This window comes from Ailuropoda melanoleuca, chromosome 4 (assembly GCF_002007445.2).
Source record: "Ailuropoda melanoleuca isolate Jingjing chromosome 4, ASM200744v2, whole genome shotgun sequence".
Lineage (NCBI taxonomy): Eukaryota > Metazoa > Chordata > Mammalia > Carnivora > Ursidae > Ailuropoda > Ailuropoda melanoleuca.
In genome coordinates, this window is record NC_048221.1 from 120,387,864 (window position 1) to 120,407,307 (window position 19,444).

At 38.0% G+C, this 19,444-nt stretch overlaps 1 protein-coding gene across 15 annotated transcripts in view; it reads right to left on the minus strand.

Annotated features, from left to right (window-relative positions):
- Window positions 1-19,444, minus strand: part of LCLAT1 (lysocardiolipin acyltransferase 1) — a 194,221-nt gene that overhangs the window by 59,188 nt on the left and 115,589 nt on the right. For 12 of the 15 annotated variants that reach the window (XM_034659699.1, XM_034659697.1, XM_034659687.1 and 9 more), the window contains 3 exons: window positions 16,751-16,897; window positions 10,847-10,963; window positions 3,513-3,575 (listed from right to left, as the gene is read on the minus strand). In XM_034659699.1, coding sequence (XP_034515590.1) covers window positions 3,513-3,575; window positions 10,847-10,963; window positions 16,751-16,897 — 327 coding nt within the window. The remainder of the gene's footprint in view (window positions 1-3,512; window positions 3,576-10,846; window positions 10,964-16,750; window positions 16,898-19,444) is intronic. The other 3 variants (XM_034659698.1, XM_034659693.1, XM_034659694.1) reach the window with 2 other exon arrangements.

Genomic DNA, 19,444 nt, shown 5'->3' on the forward strand with positions numbered 1-19,444 from the left:
AGCATGAGAAAAGTATATTCCACATGGCTGGACTGAAAAGAGGCAAGGAGTCACACAGCAAGAACCCAGTCCAGAAAGGCCAGGCAGATAGGGACTGAGCTTTGGGTAACGAGTGGTCCACTGACTATGTACAAGGTTCCATTTTGTTAAGCATCGCAGAAGACACAAAAACACATAAATCCCAACTGTCCTGTAAGAAACACACTGGCCCACCTCAGTTCAGAGGTGAGGCTGCCTTTACTTCACATAGGAGGCTTCACTCAGTAGGTTTCTCAATGTCCCTACAAGAATCCTACTAGTAAAAGCTCGTGGCCCACATGTCTACTCGTGCTACAAGGTATCTGTAAAATAAATGCTTTAGGAAGAGTAATCAAACCCCGTGTGAACTAATTCTCACCTGAGTGAAATCCCACTCATGGAGAATGGGTAGATGTGCAGTCTCTCCAAACCTTTGGAGTTGAGACACTCTAAATCATACATAGCCTGATGTTCTGGCTTCTTAGGAGACCACCTTTACTGAACTGCTTTCTCATTCTCCTGTCAGCCAATGTGGCTGGACGCCCTGAGGTTATGTGGGACATTTAACATAAAGACGCAATAAGGACACTGGTCACAACAGTGTACAGTGTCCTCTGTGAGGAACCACAGGAGAGCCTGCTCTCAAGTCCTTCAGAAACGGTCATACTTTTTCTGAGCACATGATTTGCTTTCATCTTATAGATCTTGTCACTGATACCATTCAGCTTCCCTCTAGTAAAGATGCCAGAAAGCTCAGGGCCAATTTGTGGACCCGTGTTTCATAGGAACATAGAACCTTATATAGTTTGTGTATTAACCTTATAACACATATTTTGTATACCAACCTCACAACCTTATTTACCCTTTAGTTCTCTAATACTGTGGTGCTGCTGTCATTGTAGCATACATACTTACGTCTGCCACTTTAAATCTTCGTGGGAACATAGCAGGGTATAAAAATACATCAGCCAGTTAGCTAATGGGTTCAAGAAATTTAGACAGGATTATATGCTAGGCCTATGCTGAAGCCTGGGGATAAAAATGGTCAATGAGACAGACTGGATTCTAAAGGTCAGGAAACTGAAAGTTAATAGATGAAAGAGACAATTAAACAAGAATAAGACAGTAGCGAAAACATTTATACAAGGCAAGCATAGAAGGGAAAGCACTCATATGGGGAACACAGAAGTCTAAGACAGCTGGCGGAAGGCTTCCTAACTGAAATGCCGCCTAAGCTGTGACCTACAGTCTAGTAGGAGGGGCTATGCCCTCGTAGGGAAGGTTCCAGAGTACTGTGCACTCTGGGAGTAGTGGGAGCAGTTCAGGAAGGCAAGGACAAAGGGGATATAACAAAGGAGATGAGAGGCCAGAAGCAGTAAGCAAGGGCCAGGTCATGAAGGCCCTACCGGTAAACCACGTTAAAAAAAGTAAATTTAACCTTGAGCATTGTGAAACCCGGGACGAGTTTCTGCCAGAAGCTGACACAATCAGATTTGCACTATAACATTTACTGAGTGCTTGCTCTTTTCCAGGCACTGTGCTAAGCTCCTTATATACTGCACTGAATCCTTACAAGAGTCCTATAAAGTTAAGCACTGTTATTATACCATTTTACAGAGGATGAAACTAAGGCTCACTGAGGGACACACTGCTTATTCTGGTGACGCCAGGATTCTAACCCAGGCCTTTGGACTCCAGAGCCTGAGCAGCTAACTTAACATGCTGCTACCCTCATTTAGAAAAAGGCTTGACATTCCAGTTCAATGTAGAGAAAGGACTGGTTAAAGGCAAGCCCAGAACTAGGAAGACCAGCTGAGCCACTGTATGATAATTCAGGGGAGATAGGATGGCAGTGAGAAGGAAAAGAATGAACTTAAGAGACAGAACTCAAAGGCACTGGTTTGGATTTCACTGTGAGAAAAACGAGGGGGTTGATCAAAGAATGACGCCTAGGTTATAACTGGAGGAACTGAGTGAGTAATACATACTGGTTAAGGCAAAGGCTCCACAGCCAGATCCCAGCTCTGCCATTTCAAAGGTGGAAATCCTGGACATTACTTAACTTGTCTGTATCTCGGTTTCCTCATGCGTAAAATGAAGATGATAATAAAACCTCTAAGAATTAAATGACTGAGTTCATGTGAAGCACTTAGAATACTCCTAGCATATAAGTACTCCATCTTAGCCATTATTATCATTATCATCATAACACCACCAGCACTCTGTGGTGTGGGGAATGCAGGAGGAAAAGCAGCTTAGGGAGACATGACAAGTTTAATTTTCAACACTGAAGATGAAGTGCCTACAGCACCTCCAAAGTGACAAAGGTCACATGTATGGCTCCGCACTAAGGAAGGGCTTTATGAACAGAAGATTTAGATTCCGGAGCCATAAGCACATGCTTGATCATTTCAGCCACCAACCTGAGTAACATGGCCTGGGAGAATGTGTGGAGTGAGAAAACAGAGGAACCCAGGAGAACCCTATGAAGAACACAGACACTGAAGGGACTCATAGGCAGGAAGAACCTGCAGAAAAGTCTTGAGAAGTGGCCAGAAATGTAGGAGAAAAAATGAGAAGCCCAGAGGGGGAGAGTATTTCAACAAGAATCAACAGTGTCAGCTGTTAGAGCGGAAGTAGGTATGGATGGAAAGGTATTCGGTGGATTTAGAAATAAAATCTTTGCCCTAATGGTCTAGGTGACATGGCTACTGCTGTCCTTTTAAGAAGCTAAGAAGTAAAATGTATTAGAGCAGCTATTAGTAAAAGGTCCTCTATGTTGAGCCCTATTAGAGAGGAAAAAGATACCAGTTCAGATGACTGCCAGCCAGGAGAAATAGGAATGGACTCTTAGAAGAAGATCATTAAAGGAAGAATAGTATTCAGGGGTTAGAGAAAAGAGCAAAGCACTGCAGGTTTTAGCCTGGACAGACTTAAGCAGAGGCAAAATTCAGAAAGCATAAGGCATAGTCAAGAATAGTCAATTAGGGGCGCCTGGGTGGCACAGCGGTTAAGCGTCTGCCTTCAGCTCAGGGCATGATCCCGGCGTTGTGGGATCGAGCCCCGCATCAGGCTCCTTCTGCTGTGAGCCTGCTTCTTCCTCTCCCACTCCCCCTGCTTGTGTTCCCTCTCTTGCTGGCTGTCTCTCTGTCAAATAAATAAATAAAATCTTAAAAAAAAAAAAAAGAATAGTCAATTAATTCAGACAGGTTGGCTCCCATGGCATGAAGGGGGGCCTGAGTAGTAAAATTTAAAAAGTAGATTGGAACCATATTACAGAAGTTTTGACCAAGGAATATGGAAGTAATGCAAATATTTAAACGCCTTTCCTGCCTGGAAAATGCCAATTCTTTAATTCTCAGTTCATATGCCACCTCTTCAGTGTCACTTTAGGTAAAGATACACTAACCTTTCTTTATTTCCTCAAGATACTTTCTATTTGTATCTCTTATGACACTGCACTATGATTGTTTTCTAAACCTTGTGATACTCACAGGAATGGGCTGTGTCTTGGTATCTCAGCAGGCCAAATAACATATGTGCCCAAGAAACATTTTCTGAACAAAGAAACAGAATACACAGTTACATTAGAGTGGTACTTCATGAAGGCTGACTGAGAACTGAGTGCAATATGGATTAGCGAAGAAGAAACCAGAGGCAGACCAGTCAGAAAGCCAGGATTTGGGGATCCCATTCATTCAGGCCACTGTGAAATGGAGGAAGGGGGGATTTGGTGGCCGACTGAAATAGGACAGAATCGGAATAAAATCTTTTAAAACCTTAAAAAAATACATACTCTTTGACTCAGTAATTGGACTTGGAAATATAGCCCAAGGGAAGAATTACAGAGATTTATGCATACTTTGGTATTATTTATAAGGGTGGTAAATTGGATGCGGTTTTAACTTTGAACAATAGAGGACTAGTTTAATAAATAGTGGTCCTTCTATCTGATACATGCTTATATTAACATATACTTATAAAAATTATTTAAGGATAATGAGAAAACATGAACATAAATTAAACTTTCTAAAACAAAATATATGATCTGATTTTAATTTTGTTTGCTATATATGAATACACGTGGAAAAACACAAGAAGAGCTTTTGTCAAAAAGTACGCACCAGTATTTCTGAGAAGTAACTAACCAGACTATGGGTACCTTTCTCTTCTTTATAATTAATTTTCCAATCTTTTATTAAAAACATATTGTTTTTATAATAAATACCCCATTTTTATGGGAAGCGAGCTACTGTTGAGAAAAATCAGGTCATCATGCTATTTTTTTGAAACTTGGTATTAAAAAGGAAAAAAACGGAACCACAATTTGAAAGGACAGATAGTATGAGTGTCATGTTTCTTTGTTTTGCTTTAAGGATTAGAGAAATGGAGGAGGAGCCAGTAAATATAGGAGCCAGAAAAATAAAGGACGTGCTTTACAAAAAGGAAACCCTTGATATATTTTTCCATTTAAACAAAATGCACAGTATAGCCAAGGATACCAGGGAGAAGTCTTGGAAAGAGAAAAGAAAAAAAAAAAAACCCTACAAAGATTACATTTTTGTAGCACTTGGCATAGAAAAACTGTTAACTTACTACATACTGGGAAGAACATGGGCTTTGGCATCAAATAGAGCTGAGCTGAAACCGTGTATCACTTAGCAGCCATGTGACCCTGGGCAAGCTGCTAAAGTGAGTCCGTCTCCTCAGGGCTGGCATGGGGCAAAGCGTTGCCTAGCGCAGTCATAAAAATGAAGTGGTCTATAGGACAGTAACTAGTGGGGTAGCTACGAGCTCAGGACCCCACCTTTAGACTTGATTCATTCAGCAGGTCTGAGCCCATACCTGAGCATCTATGTTCTAAATAGCTCCCTGAGTGTTACCACTGCATGGGCAGGGTAGAGAAACACGTGAACGACTCAGTGCCTGGCACATGGTAGGTACTTGTTAGTTGTTTTTATGTACAGAACATAGGGCTTCTGTCACTTTTCATTAAGGCTATCATGACTTTTTTTCATTAACACAATGCCAAGATCTGTCCTAAAAGAGCAGCTCAGATTTGCTATGAGACAGAGAGAACTAAATCGAACAGAGAAAACAAGAGAAATGCAATTAAAGATCTAAAGGCATACCATGGCATTCAGAGATTCAACCTAAGAGGCTCCAAAGGTCTTTGACATGTAATCACATATAATTTTGCGGAGGCAAATTTAAATACTTTTTGCTTCGTAATGTGTGGGACCAAAGCACTTAGTTGATCCATGTGCTTTCCTACTGATCAGTATCCAAATTTAATTTAGGTTTGTTGTATTCTGTTCATAACCATAAATAGATGAAAGCTTCATTCTCTGTAAAACAGTCTCAAAAGAGAGTCAACTGCTATGCTACAGAGATACTTGCAAATTTGGAGAAACAGAAAAGGTTTCAGAAAATGTTCTAGCAAATGTCAGAGAGCTACTGTATAATTACATTTTTTTAACATAAGGGAAAGGTCTTATCCTTTTTCATAGTTTTCAGCAATAAAAAGTCACATGAAAAAGAGTGCATGGCATTTAATGCACCCAATATTTCAATAGTTTGTCTGTCTGCTTTTCTTCCTGGCCTCCTAGAATATGCTAGCTGTTAGGAAGGGTCACTGAAATGCAATCCTGGGGAGGCTCATCAACTAGGACAAATGCAATGTGAGCCACAGAGAGCGATGGCTCAGCACAAAGATGCCGGCCATCTTTGGTCCCTCACATATAACATTTGCTACAGACGAGTCATGCTTGGTTGTGCACTAAGCAAGAAGTCAAGAAATTAAAACAGTCTGAAAACACTGAAAACTGAGCCATCTATGATTGGTATACTGCTTTTACTTTCTAGGCAACTGCCAACTTTCTTGGAGCAAATGAGTACTGTAGACCAAAATGAGGGAGCCAAACACAGGTCTACCGGATACTATATAGGTAACTGGGGGTTCAGTAAGCAATTCTCTCTCCCTGAATACAGACTGAAAAGTTTGATCAGATGTGCTGATCCAAATTACCTGTGGGAGTTTATTTTTTCCTTAGTGACTAACCCTGTATCCCCTAGATTAGTAGAAAGAAAGCATCTTTCATATTCAGAATTTAGGTATACGAGCTAAACACAGATTAAAATATGGATTATTTTAGAGGCGCCTAGGTGGCTGAGTCAGTTAAGCGTCTGCCTTTGGCTCAGGTCACGATTTCAGGGTCCTGGGATTGAGCCCTGCAACAGGCTCCCCACTCAGCGGGGAGTCTATTTTTCCCTCTGCCTCTCCCCCTGGCTTGTACTCTCTCTCTCTCTCTCTCTAATAAATAAATAAATAAAATCTTTAAAAAATAAATAATTAAAAATACAATATGGATTATTTTACTTGGAATTAAAAAACCCAAAACTTATATATATCTATATGATGTTTCAGAGCCTTAACATATGAGGTAATTTGTCCGAATGACTTCAGCTAGAAATGTATGACAAAAACATGATTATTTGGGGGCAGAAGTTTTTCAACAATGGTCCAAACAGCCTTCTTAACTATTGCCTGTTATTCTACAGTACAGGTCTTCAGCTCGATCACATTCATTGTGCCTAGTTTACTGCTCAGCCTCCTACTGGCCCAAAGTCCATGCCCTGTTTTGCACTCTTCCTATCCTGCCCTCAGCCATCCTTGTTTCTGCCTATCCAAATCACACACAGTCTGCAAGGTCTAAGGGAGATGAAGCTTCTTAGAGAAGTGAAGTGATTCAACACTATGTGATCTCTCTTTACTGAACACCCCTATAATTATTCAGCAAAGTATTTACACACAATATACTATAAAATGTAGCATGTAATTGTATAACTATATGATATTGGGTTTTTTTTAGATTTTTCCATGTATGTTCTTATCTACCCACGAAGACTGTAGACTTCTTGTAGGCAAGGTCGTATTTTAAACAAGACATACCCTCAAACAAATAGAAAATGTTTTATTCTCACCCCCAACTACTTCAACCTAACTTCAAGTTGTTTCAAATGGACACATTTGTGCTGTCTAATGGTGAAAGTAATTATTGCATGATTATAGCTCAGTAATTGCTTATAAAACATTTAACAAAATCAAGTAATGGTGGGACCAAGTCTTTATTTATTTAAAATCAAAGAAGAGTAAAGCTATAGTTAAAAATGATGAAGCACCAGAGATGATGATAATATAACTAATTTTGGGTGAGAATGAATTACAAGTTTAAAATGATGTGATTAATTTATAGCTGTCAATTTAAAAAAAAATTTACTAATGTAAAAACCTTTTTTCCTTTAAGTTAGAAAATTCCTTTTGGGGGGCACCTGGATGGCTCAGTCAGTTAAGCATCTGCCTTTGGTTCAGGTCATGATGCCAAGGTCCTGGGATCGAGCCCTGCATCAGGCTCCCTGCTCAGCAGGGAGTCTCCTTCTCCTTCTGCCTCTCCCCCTGGCTTGTCTCTCTCTCTCTCTGTCTCTCTCAAATAAAAAAAAAATCTTTAAAAAAAAAAAAAGAAAAAAGAAAAAAAGAAAGAAAAAGAAAATTCTTTTTGGGTTTGGGATAATCTAGTACTGAAAAAATTTACATAATCATACTGAAAGGTTGTGATTAGAGAGGTACACCTGAAATCATCCATGACTGAGATCTATCAGTGTAATATACACTGAGAAGAACATGCTAGGACACTATGCTTGTCTTATTTTTCAGATAAAAGAAAAAAATATTCAATTCAACTAATACTGATTGAGTCACTAAGTGCAGAACATTCCATACCCTCAAAAAGGTTATGATCTAATAAAAGTATAAAGCAAGCACATTAATGGTGAAATTTAAGGTACCCAGGGTAAATTTCTTGCAGTTACTACTATAGGAATGAAACATCTGTATAACATTATATGATGGGTGCTATGTTTCAGGATAAGTGTGTGCTTGCTAAATGTTCTTAATCTCAGTGAAATATATTCTGAACAGAGGCGCAGAAGCTATTTTCCTCGTTTTGCATTTTCATTTATTCAGTCGTTCTTGGTAAGACTTTCATCCTTAGCTTCTTGATGTCCTAAACTTCTCATGCGCCCATTAGCGCTGATTGCCAAACAGACGTCAGCAACGCTGAATTTCGTTATATGTGTGAGCACTGAAAATGTTACTTTATGATAATTCATTTTAATACATGGTCTCTAGGATTCCACTGGAATAATTTATTTATAATGGTCATTTGTTTTAACAGAGAGCGTCTTTCCCCCATAACTGATCATCAAAAGCAGATCTCAGGGACCTAAATATCAGAAAATTGGGTTCAGCCCTTTCTGAGGCTTTGATTTCTTTTCTAGGAAGGGTACTCCGGACTAGATGATTTCTAAGGTCCTTTTCACCTCTGATCCTTGATGAAACTTTTTATGTTCGCTTGACACCACCTCCTGCTCCCTTAGAGTGGAGCTGACCTTGACTCTCCACCTGAGGCCTCCTTAGGTATGCCTGCTCCCCTTATCTTAGGCAGAACCATAACCTCCTCCTTTGAGACCACCATCCCTCCATGATCTGACCATTTAGCTTCTCTTTTTTTTTTTCTTTTTAAAACTCTTTTTTGAGGAAAACCATCCAGTTCACTATTGTTACAAAGTGCTTTATGATTATATCATACTACAAATACAAGAGGCACCAAGTTATAGTGAGAAAGAGCACAGGATATTCAGTCAGAGGAACCAGATTCCAATAACTCTGACAAGCTCCTTCACCTCAGTTTCTGCTTCAGTTTTGCCCTACAAGTTGAATATTAATAACAGTAACTACCATGAATGGCTATTGTCAAGATTAATTTATCTTATGCATATAAAATACTTAACACCATGCCTGGTACTTAGTAAATGTTCAATAAATGTTAGCTGCTATTACTATTATAATCATCATATTTCTTTTTTTAGTATTATAGTGTATAATATATTCTACTTTTCTAAGTGAAGTAAATAGAATCATCTAACTGTGGTTCTTTTTTTTTTCTTTTTTTTTTTTACTAATATGGGGGGGCGGGTGGAATCAGTGGGGGGCAGGGTGGAATCAGTTGCCAGTTCTAGCAGGAAAAATTACACACTGTGGTTGTTGACTGGTACTTTGAGTGATGACTAAATAACACACATTCCCCAAAGTTATAAATCAGCTTACTGCTAAAATATCTTCCAGATTTCAGAACAGAGAGCTCTACAGATACATCCTTATCCACTATAAGATAATCTACTATCCTGTCTACATTTAGGAAGACCTTTATTAGTAAAAGATGTATTCCAATAGCATGCTTGTGCTTACAGAGAAATCTAGTAGATGAATGTGTTCCATGATGTCAGAAACACCTTTAAAGAAATCATTAAATACTATAAGCTATCAGATTAGTGAGGAAATAGAAAACATACTGTTGAATGAGAAGGGTGAGCCTAAGCTGGATGCCACGGTTAAGCGGTACCACATTTGAAGAAAAAAAAAAAAAGAAAAAAAAAGTCACCACTTGAATGTCTCGGTGCCTCCCTGTCCCATTCCATAGGCATGAAGAACTGTGTTCTGCAGGGACTTCATTGGGTAGATGGACACTCACTACTCATGTGCAATAAGACCATCAAGCTCACAAGTCCATTTCATATTAGTTATGACCACAGAATTTCAAGAGCAAGCCAAACTAACAGGGACAGCATTTTTAGTTTACCAATGTAATTTTGGATTGACTACACATTTTTTTAAAAATCATGGGTACTTAGTTGTAAAGGTGCTTCATCCTGGCAGAGTTCATTAACTGAGGTTATACTTTGTATCTTAAAGTACATTAAACCCTAAAGGAACAACAGTGATGCTATTAGGGAAAGATGCAAGAACTTTGTATCTTTCCTTATAAAATGGGGTTCAACATCTTTCATGTTAACCACAAGCAGTTTTATGACAATGCAGAAATCATTAGATGAGGGTGATAATTTGTCATAGATGTCATCATCATACAATATGGCTTGGTAGAAATCAGAGTGGAGAGCAGAGACACGCAAACAAAATTTCTCTTGCACTAGGTGACTGGGCTTTAAATCGTTCTTGTAAAATTAGTAATACTTCAGCATGTTTCTGGATAGTTTCTTTTCCATATATATTCATATGTGTTATTTGTCTCAAGACATCTACATATCTATATATAATCTACAAATATAATGTATAATTGGTTTTTTACATAAAAAGTATGAAAACGGACAGATTTAAATGGATGTGATACCATCAGTGGAATCACCTTGTCCTGAGACGCCCATCGGTAGACATGGCTCTTGAGGAAGTGTGAGCTGGTAGTATGAGCTACAAACTAGGAAGCAGAAGAATGCCGTTCTATCCTTCGCCTACAGAAACGTACTAACCTCCCTGGGTGCCGGTTCTACTTAACTATAAAATGGAGGTAGCATTTGCCTTTCTACTAACCAGAATCACTTGTTGGAGTGAGTGGAATAATAAATGCAAAAATACTTTCTAAGCTCCAAAGAACAATAGTATAAGTGTTAAGATACTTTCAAGACAGTTTTGGTGCTTTGAGAAAAAATTAAAAATGGAATGATAGTCTAATTATATTATTTTCTGTTTTTTCTGAGAGGAGAAAAAAAATTTAAAAAGATATCTCTGATATTTCTAAAGAATACATAATAAGACTATATTAGCACATAGGGTCAACTTAGTATAAAAACACAGTATCTTATATCTGGAGAAAAAGCATGAAAAAGTGCTTTGTAAATTCTGAAGGGCTACATACAAAGTTTAACAATTCTTGCCACTTACATAAAAACGTAGCCTTTTGAGATGAGTGCTTACCTTCTCTTAGACGTTCTACCACAAAAGTAAAGCCTGTAGTTCTTGGGTGTAGGACATACTCATATTTCTGAAGTCCATTCTTTTCAGCGAAATCATTACTTCGAGCCTTGCTGTTTTCTAAACAAAACAAAAGACTATTAGAAGCCATAAAATAAGGGAATATAAGTGAGATAAGGAAATAGTGGATGATTTTTTTGATAAAATGGCAGTTAATTCATCTGTAATTACTGAATATAGTATATGTGAGTCGAATGAGAAAATATAAACACTTTAGTCCCTAACAAAGATCGTAGAGTTTTGGGAATTTTGAAATTTTTATAATAAGGTATTAATAGGACTTTTTATAACTGTTTCCTGAAATTCATATTGAAATCTTTACAACTATTTAAGGGATTTCATAAGGTAGTCAATCAGTGTACAATGAAAACTAAAATACAAATAAAATACAAATAAACCAAAATTTTCATAGTCTTTACATAATAAAAACTGAAATACTAAAAGATGCTAATAAAACTAAGATACTAATAAAATATAAGGACCGAGACACCCAGAAAAAAACAAGTAGCCGTTATGCCAAATATATCAACTCAACATTTTTTTTTTTTTTAAGATTTTATTTATTTATTTGACAGAGATAGAGACAGCCAGAGAGAGAGGGAACACAAGCAGGGGGAGTGGGAGAGGAAGAAGCAGGCTCACAGCGGAAGCCTGATGTGGGACTCGATCCCGTAACGCCGGGATCACGCCCTGAGCCGAAGGCAGACGCCCAACCGCTGTGCCACCCAGGCGTCCCTCAACATTTTTTTTTTTAACCCAGTAATTTAGGGCTTCAATGCAAAGTGAAATGTCTGCCTTGCTCAGGCACAGAGCATGCTAATATTACTAACCAAAACCACTCCCCAACAGAACGGTTAGCACATCATGTACAAACATCTGAACATGGTTTGGCTGAATATAGTTATAGAGTCAAGTATATGTTCCAATCGTTGGCAAAAACTTCTTTTTCCATTCCATGAGGTAACTTTGTAAGTTCCAAGAAGAACCAAACCCATTATTCAGCAAATATATTTGGAAAAAGAAGTGTTCAGAAATTTGGCCTCAAGTGCTGGGAGAGATCATGAAATACCTTCTGATGACAGCAGATGTTAGAATCTGCAACTCTCAGCTGCATCCTGAAATTTACAGACTATTCCAAGTCACAAGAAAAAAAACTTTCTCTATACAAACCCAACCTTCTCAGGAATAAATGTAAGATCACGGATCCTCAAACCTCAAAAAACCACATATGGATTCCACAACACTAAAATATTCGAAGAATATGCCTCTAAAAGGTGTCATACTACATTTTAATTGAAGAACCGAATTAAAGAAATATTCACAGTCCCCAGCAAGGCAAAAGTTCAGGCCATGAACATGAAAAGGAATAAGCTCCTCTCACATTCATTTGAGGAGAATATCCTGGGCATGGGACTCCAAAACAGTATTTGACGGACAGCTAGAAGGCCCTTCCATGGAATAAGGAATCCTAGGGACACTAAAAGATGAGTAGTCAACTACTCTTCAGTTTCCTCTTTCAATTCATCACAGCCTTTGGGGATCTGAAGACAACAATGAACTCTGTTGTAGAATGAGAACACAAGTAGTTCTAAAAACATATGGTCACAATGTGGGGAGGTAGGGATAATAATCAGAAGAGACACAAAGAGATACAGATTTTTCCTCCTATCCCCACTTTTTCTACTTACCCCCGGACTCTGATTATTAGTAACTGCACTAGCCTCCCTCTTTCTGATCACAGCCCCTTGTCTTGTCAGCTCACTGTTGGTAACCCTCCAGTGCCAACACTCCTTCCACCCTAAAGAGAGTACTGGCATTCTGTGTTCTCGAACCAGCTGGGCATGTTTTCACTTCAGGGTCTGTGCAGATGTTCTTTCCCCTACCCAGAATGCCTTGTACCAACACACTTGCAACATTTTCGGGTTTGTTCAGTTAGTCTCTACTTACACAGAAATTTAACGGGCTTCTTTTAACCACCTTACACAAAAGAGTACTCTGTGCCCTATCTACTCCCCTCCCTGTCCTTATCTTGCTTTATTTCTCTGCACAGCATTTACAAATATTTTATGTATTTTTGTTAACTGACTGGTTTTTTATTCTGTCTTTCCTCAAAGAACGTAAGCTTCATGAAAGCAGGGGCTTTGTTTTGTATATAAAGCTTCAGGGCACTGGTTTATTAAATGAAGTTTTATGTACAAGAGTGTTTAATCACATGTAATGTAATTGTTAAAACCTAGAAAAGCTTTCCTTTCCAAATCACGGGAACAGAACTCAACATCACAGTATACCGATTGTTATGATTAAGTTTATGTATCAAACCGGCATAGCCAGAGTACCCAGAGAGTCAGCCAAACATTATTCTAGATGTTTTGTGAAGGTATTCTTCAATGAGATTATTTAAATCAGAAGACTTTACATAAACAGATTACTCTCCATTACGTGAGTGATACATATCTGATCACTTGAAGGCTTTAACAGAAAAAGACTAACCACCTCAAGCAAGAAAGAACTCTGTCAGCAGACTGCCTCAGGACTCAAACTCAAACTCTTCCCTGGGTCTCAGCCTGCTAACTTACCCTGCAGATTTCTAACTTGCCAAGCCTCCACAACCATGTGAGCCAACTCCTTAAAATAAATCCCCAACTCCCATCTCAATTTCTCTCAATCTCAGTCTCTCCACACATACATACACATATATATATGCACACACATCTCGTTCTGTTTTTCTGGACAACCATACCTATAATAAACCCATATAATATAAAACTGCCCACCCTTTGTAACACGTCTTCAAAGAATAAATAATGATAGGAGAGATAATATAACATTAACTGCAAAGAAATGTGTGATTCCCTTTTTACAATTGTTTAAACCTATACATGTGTGCTTATGCACACACGTGTGTGTGTGCGTGCACACGTGCATTTGTGACCAAATGATCCAAAAGCAATGGACCAAAATTACAATAGTGTTTGTTTATGGGCAGTGGGATTATAGCAACTTTTGTGCTCTTTTCTGTTTCTAAGTTTCCCAAGTTCACATATATGGCTAGGCAAAAAAAAAGTTACAACCAACAATAGCATGTGAAGATAAAATATACGTAAAGTTGTATTTAAACACAATTTGAAAATGTGCAAGCAAGCTGGACTCAGAACTTGAGGATTATAGAACGGTCCCCTTGGGCTTAAAAATCCCAAGTTTCAAGTTAACTGTGGTAACTAAAAACACCCTTGAATTAACACTTTTTCAAAGATAACATTTATCCCAGATCAATACTACCTATATAATCCTGTTTAAAAAAGAAAAAAGAAAGAAAGAACCTTTTGAAGGCTTCAGGATCTGTTTTCCCTATTTGGCAAACAAGTCTAACTTTTGAAAGTTGGCTTTAAAATGTAAATACCATTTTAACTTAAAAAATATGTGACTACATCATGTAATGATGAGTACTCTGGACCCTGAAAATATACCACTAGATGTTAAGTTCATCATGTAAAAAAGACACTTGAAAAAAAAAAATACAGATTGAAAAAAAAAGTTTTAAATATATATTTTAGGGGCGCCTGGGTGGCTCAGTCGTTAAGCGTCTGCCTTCAGCTCAGGGCGTGATCCCAGGGTCCTGGGATCGAGCCCCACATCAGGCTCCCTGCTCCATGGGAAGCCTGCTTCCCCCTCTCTCATTCCCCCTGCTTGTGTTCCCTCTCTCGCTGGCTGTCTCTCTCTCTCTGTCAAATAAATAAATAAAATCTTTAAAAATAAATAAATAAATATATATTTTATAGGCTCTGAAGATCGAATACATAAACATTTTAACACTAATATACCATAAAGTAGCAGTAATCCCAGAGCTTTTTTTCCATTAGCTTTTAATTACCAAATAACTTCCAAAGTTGCCATTCTTTAGTGTCCACTTTGGCATTCACAAATATCAATCCATCTATCATCTCAGTAAATTATTTTCTATAATATAGCTGGTATTTCAACACCCAAATTTAAGTATTATACATTCTTAAATAATATAAGATTTAAATACAGCTGTCTGTCCATCAGAACTTCCTAATGATAGTTTAGCTCTGGGAATCAATTAATTTACAAACTATAATATATTTTCAAACTTAAACAATATGCAGCCAATATTATCCTCAGTATTATCTTCTGTGATCCAACTGCTTTTAGAATCTTCACTATAAAAATCAAACCTACATAGTAAGCATATATTTTAATACATAATACTATTCAATAAAAATTGCCATTGTTCATTTAGTTCAGTTCCATCTGTAACAGATAAGTCAAAGAGCTCTTCCTTGGTGTCAATGGTAAATGTTTCCCAAAATACCTGAATCTCCCTCAGTAGCATAGTATGGCTCAGTTACCCATTCACTTAAATAGTTGCGTAGTTTGTATTTTTCATCTTGAACTCTTTGTAGGTACTGGGTTCCATAAATTATTATGTCCACATAGTGAACTGGTATGTTCTCCCCTCTAAAGCTCTAAGGGTTGTCCTTCTCAGTAGCTCTCAGTTGCCACCATCTGGTATTTAGAATTCGGAAGACAAGTTCTGTTCTGGCCCTCCATACTATTTGTGATTTTTAGTCTTCAGTTCTACCCTGCTTCAGTCTGTCTTCTCTTGTATAGCAGACTTTTATCTACCAGATCCTTCTCAAATTCTGCTGTATCTTTCTTGAAGTAACCAGGGAATTAACAGTTTTCAGATTTTGCTCTTTTGAGTTGGATTCCGCAGAAGCGCTTCCTGTCCAAGCTTATCCCACCCTGCCAATATTCAACCACAACACTTCTTCAATCTGTCTTAAATCCCAGACTGCAATAGGCAGCTTCATCTGCAAAAGTGACCTGTGTTTTAAAAAAAGTGTGAGAACCACTGATTTAGTAAGGATAAAAGACTATTTTGTTTTTAATCTTTTAAAGAATTCCTTGAGATGCACTGGCATTCTTGGCCTACATATGTAGTTTAAAATCTGGGAAGGCAGGGGGCGCCTGGGTGGCTCAGTCGTTAAGTGTCTGCCTTCAGCTTGGTCATGATCCCAGCATCCTGGGATCGAGGGCATCCAGCACCGCATTGGGCTCCCTGCTCAGCGGGAAGCCTGCTTCTCCCTCCCCCTGCCTCCCCCCACTGTGTTCCCTCTCTCGCTGTGTCTCTCTCTGTCAAATAAATAAAATCTTAAAAAAAAAAAATCTGGGAGGGCATAAAAGTCCTAAATATGTCCTCCTGTGTCCCCTCCACAACTCAGTGGTGGCTGAATTTTCTTGAGCATAGGACAAAGCCTTTCCTGCTTAATTAGGGATAAGGCTTTAAAATACTCAGAGAAAGGCAACATATTAACTTAAAACAACAATAAATGAAATCAGTTACTATCCTATCCTTTTCTTATAAAAAAGAAGTTGAGAAAAAAAAGCCTAATGGATAAGTATGTATCTTGAAAGAGGACAGAGAATATACAAAACAGGAAGGGGATTTTAAAATTGGGTTTTGTTCTTAAGAGTTCACTTGCTATTTGGGGGGTTTTATTTTGTGATTCCATAAAAATTATTAAAAAATTATATAAAAGGCTGATATTTAAAATATATAATGCAACTTAAAATATAAAGCTCTAGGATGCCAAGTGTGAAAAATAATGACCTCTTGGGGTTGCCCCTCATAAATTCTACGGTCTGGAAACCAGGAATTCTAGGTTCTGACGTGCTACTGATTCATGAGTAAATGACCTTAGTGGTGGGCCATTAATCTTACTGGTGTTCAGTTATTTCATCTGAAAAATAAAAGTTTAGACTAAGTGATTTCTAAGTTCCTTCATGTTTTAAAATTCTGTGATTCAATCCCAGGCTACCTACCTGTGAGATCAGTCCCTTCTGGGAATATGAGGAGTTGAAGTGGTTCACGGATATCACAAAAATAATCAATTATGTCTTCAAAATGGCTCTGGTCATCCTTCCATTTCCTATGAATGAAGATATAGGCAGCAGCCTGCATGGCCCAACCTAGAATCAATTTAACAAGCATTTACATACAACTTTATTGTTAAAATCCACATATTATTATTTCAATTTTTATCATGAATTATTTACTACCCTAATAAGCATCTCATGATATACCTTAAATTCAAAACTGATCTTGGGTTACATAACGCATATACCAGAGAATATTCTTAAAGGAGTTTGCTAAATTCATGGGTTTGCAAAATTCTCAAAAACCTCTTTTCAAGTCAAACCTAGCTATTAAAATAGGGAAAAAAAACTTTCCTACTATTTATCAGTAACTCCTCCAAAGTTTTAATAATCCGCACAGGACATTTTAAACAAGCTACCTACAAGAGATATACAACATGTTATCAGGCTTACAAAACAGTAAGCAAGGGATTGTTCTCAAGTCATGTATACAAGCATTCCCTTCAGTATTTCCCCTTCTGTACTACTCAATCCCTAAATTCAACTCTTATTTTCAAAGCTAGCCACTTCTTTAGATTTTATTTAAAAGGGAAAAGGTGTGATGGGTACTAAGCACTTAACAGAATATATATACTGTGATCACATTTCCTTTATGTTTAGGGCAAATCAGCCTTGCTACTGAAGGTGGTAGCTTTAGATAAGCCATGTTTTACCTAACCAGCCATCCCTCCCTGCCCAGAAATGACTAGAACTATTGTGGTAAAACTGACTCAGCCAATCTGTACTCTGTTCAATAGTCTATAAAGCATGAAACACTTGGCCCAAACACAGTAACTACCATGGCCAATCAAATGTTCTGTCAGAAACTTTACCTGGGACCATGGAGAAAATAACGCTGGCAAAATAAAGGTGAATAGATGGACAAAAAGGCAGAGAATATGACAGCAGCAGTTGAGGAAGATAAAAACAGCACATTGTAGTAAAGATCTAAAATCTTGCTGCTGAGATGCCTATCGTTGATTTTAATCTGGAACAGAAGACATTTTTAGTCTCCACAAATACTGGCCAGTCAATGGATCCACCTTTTGGATACCCACACGCGCCCATCTCCCTTATGGCCATGTGTGTCTTTACAATATACTTTCACTATTTCAACTAGAGGGAATAAGTGATAGCTCCTTGCAAACAAAGAACACAACTAAAACAATAGCTATCATCATTTGGTAAATACAATGGCACCCTGGGAATATATAAAATTATCACTAAATCATTTGTTAATGACTTAAAAAATTATGACTATTTGGTTTGAATAAGTCCGCACTAGAATACTGTAGTCTACAAATATAAATGAATGTACACTCAACAATCCACTTCAGTACAGGTCCTTTGCTCCTATATACCCGATTACTACTCACCCACTGTACTGCCAGTCATATCCATCAATGCTAGACTTGATCCCACACTTGGCCTTCCTACATGTCTCTCCTCCTTCACCTGAGGACACCTAGGCCCACAGCATAGTATTGTAGGTAGTGTAGCTCTGGAGTGAGATTGCCTGGGTTAGAATCATAGCTCTGCCACAGAACAGCTGTTCAGTCTTTGTCCCTCCCTGACCCCGAATGTAAAAATGGGCATAATGCTGTGATTGTATTTACCTGATAGGGATTGTTGTAAGAAATAAGACTGCTTAGAACAAAGTGCCAATAAATAATAACTATTGTCACTGAGATTAAGAAATTATAATAAGGGGCGCCTGGGTGGCACAGCGCTTAAGCGTCTGCCTTCGGCTCAGGGCGTGATCCCGGTGTTGTGGGATCGAGCCCCCCATCGGGCTCCTCCGCTATGAGCCTGCTTCTTCCTCTCCCCCACTCCCCCTGCTTGTGTTCCCTCTCTCGCTGGCTGTCTCTATCTCTGTCAAATAAATAAAATCTTTAAAAAAAAAAAAGAAGTTATAATAATACTATTACATCAAGGAACATAAAAATGTAACAAAAAAGTTCCCATTCACAGCAGCAAAACAAAAATATACAAAAATAAAAATAACCTGTAGGAGTCACATGAAGACAACTACAGAACTGGGAGGAAATGGTGAGAAACACAATGTTTCTGAACTTTGACCCACATACTAATGAGCTCCAAATTTATAATTTATTAGTTTCATGTAATTACAATAAAAATTCCAGTGGCATAAGGGTGTGTGAGAATTTGGCTATGTGATTCCAAAAATTATCTGTAATAATAAAGAAGTGAAAATATCCAAGATAATTCTGAGGTAGAAGAATGAATAGGAAAGACTCAGAGCATTAAACACTAAGTGTATTATAAAGCAACGATGATTAAAAGAGAGCAATGCATCCACAAAAACAGACAGATGGAAAAGAATGTAAGACCTAGAAAAAAAGCCCTGGAATATTTTAAAAATTTGGCATATGATAATGACACAATTTCATATCAGAAGGTAAAACATGAGCTGGGATTTTCCTATTTAAACATTTTTTTAAAAGATTTATTTATTTGAGAGAGAGGAGGAGAGAGAATTACAAACAGACTCCCCATTGACTGTGAAGCCTGGCGTGGGGCTGGATTCCATGACCCTGAGATCATGACCTGAGCCAAAATGAAGACTTGGACACTTAACCA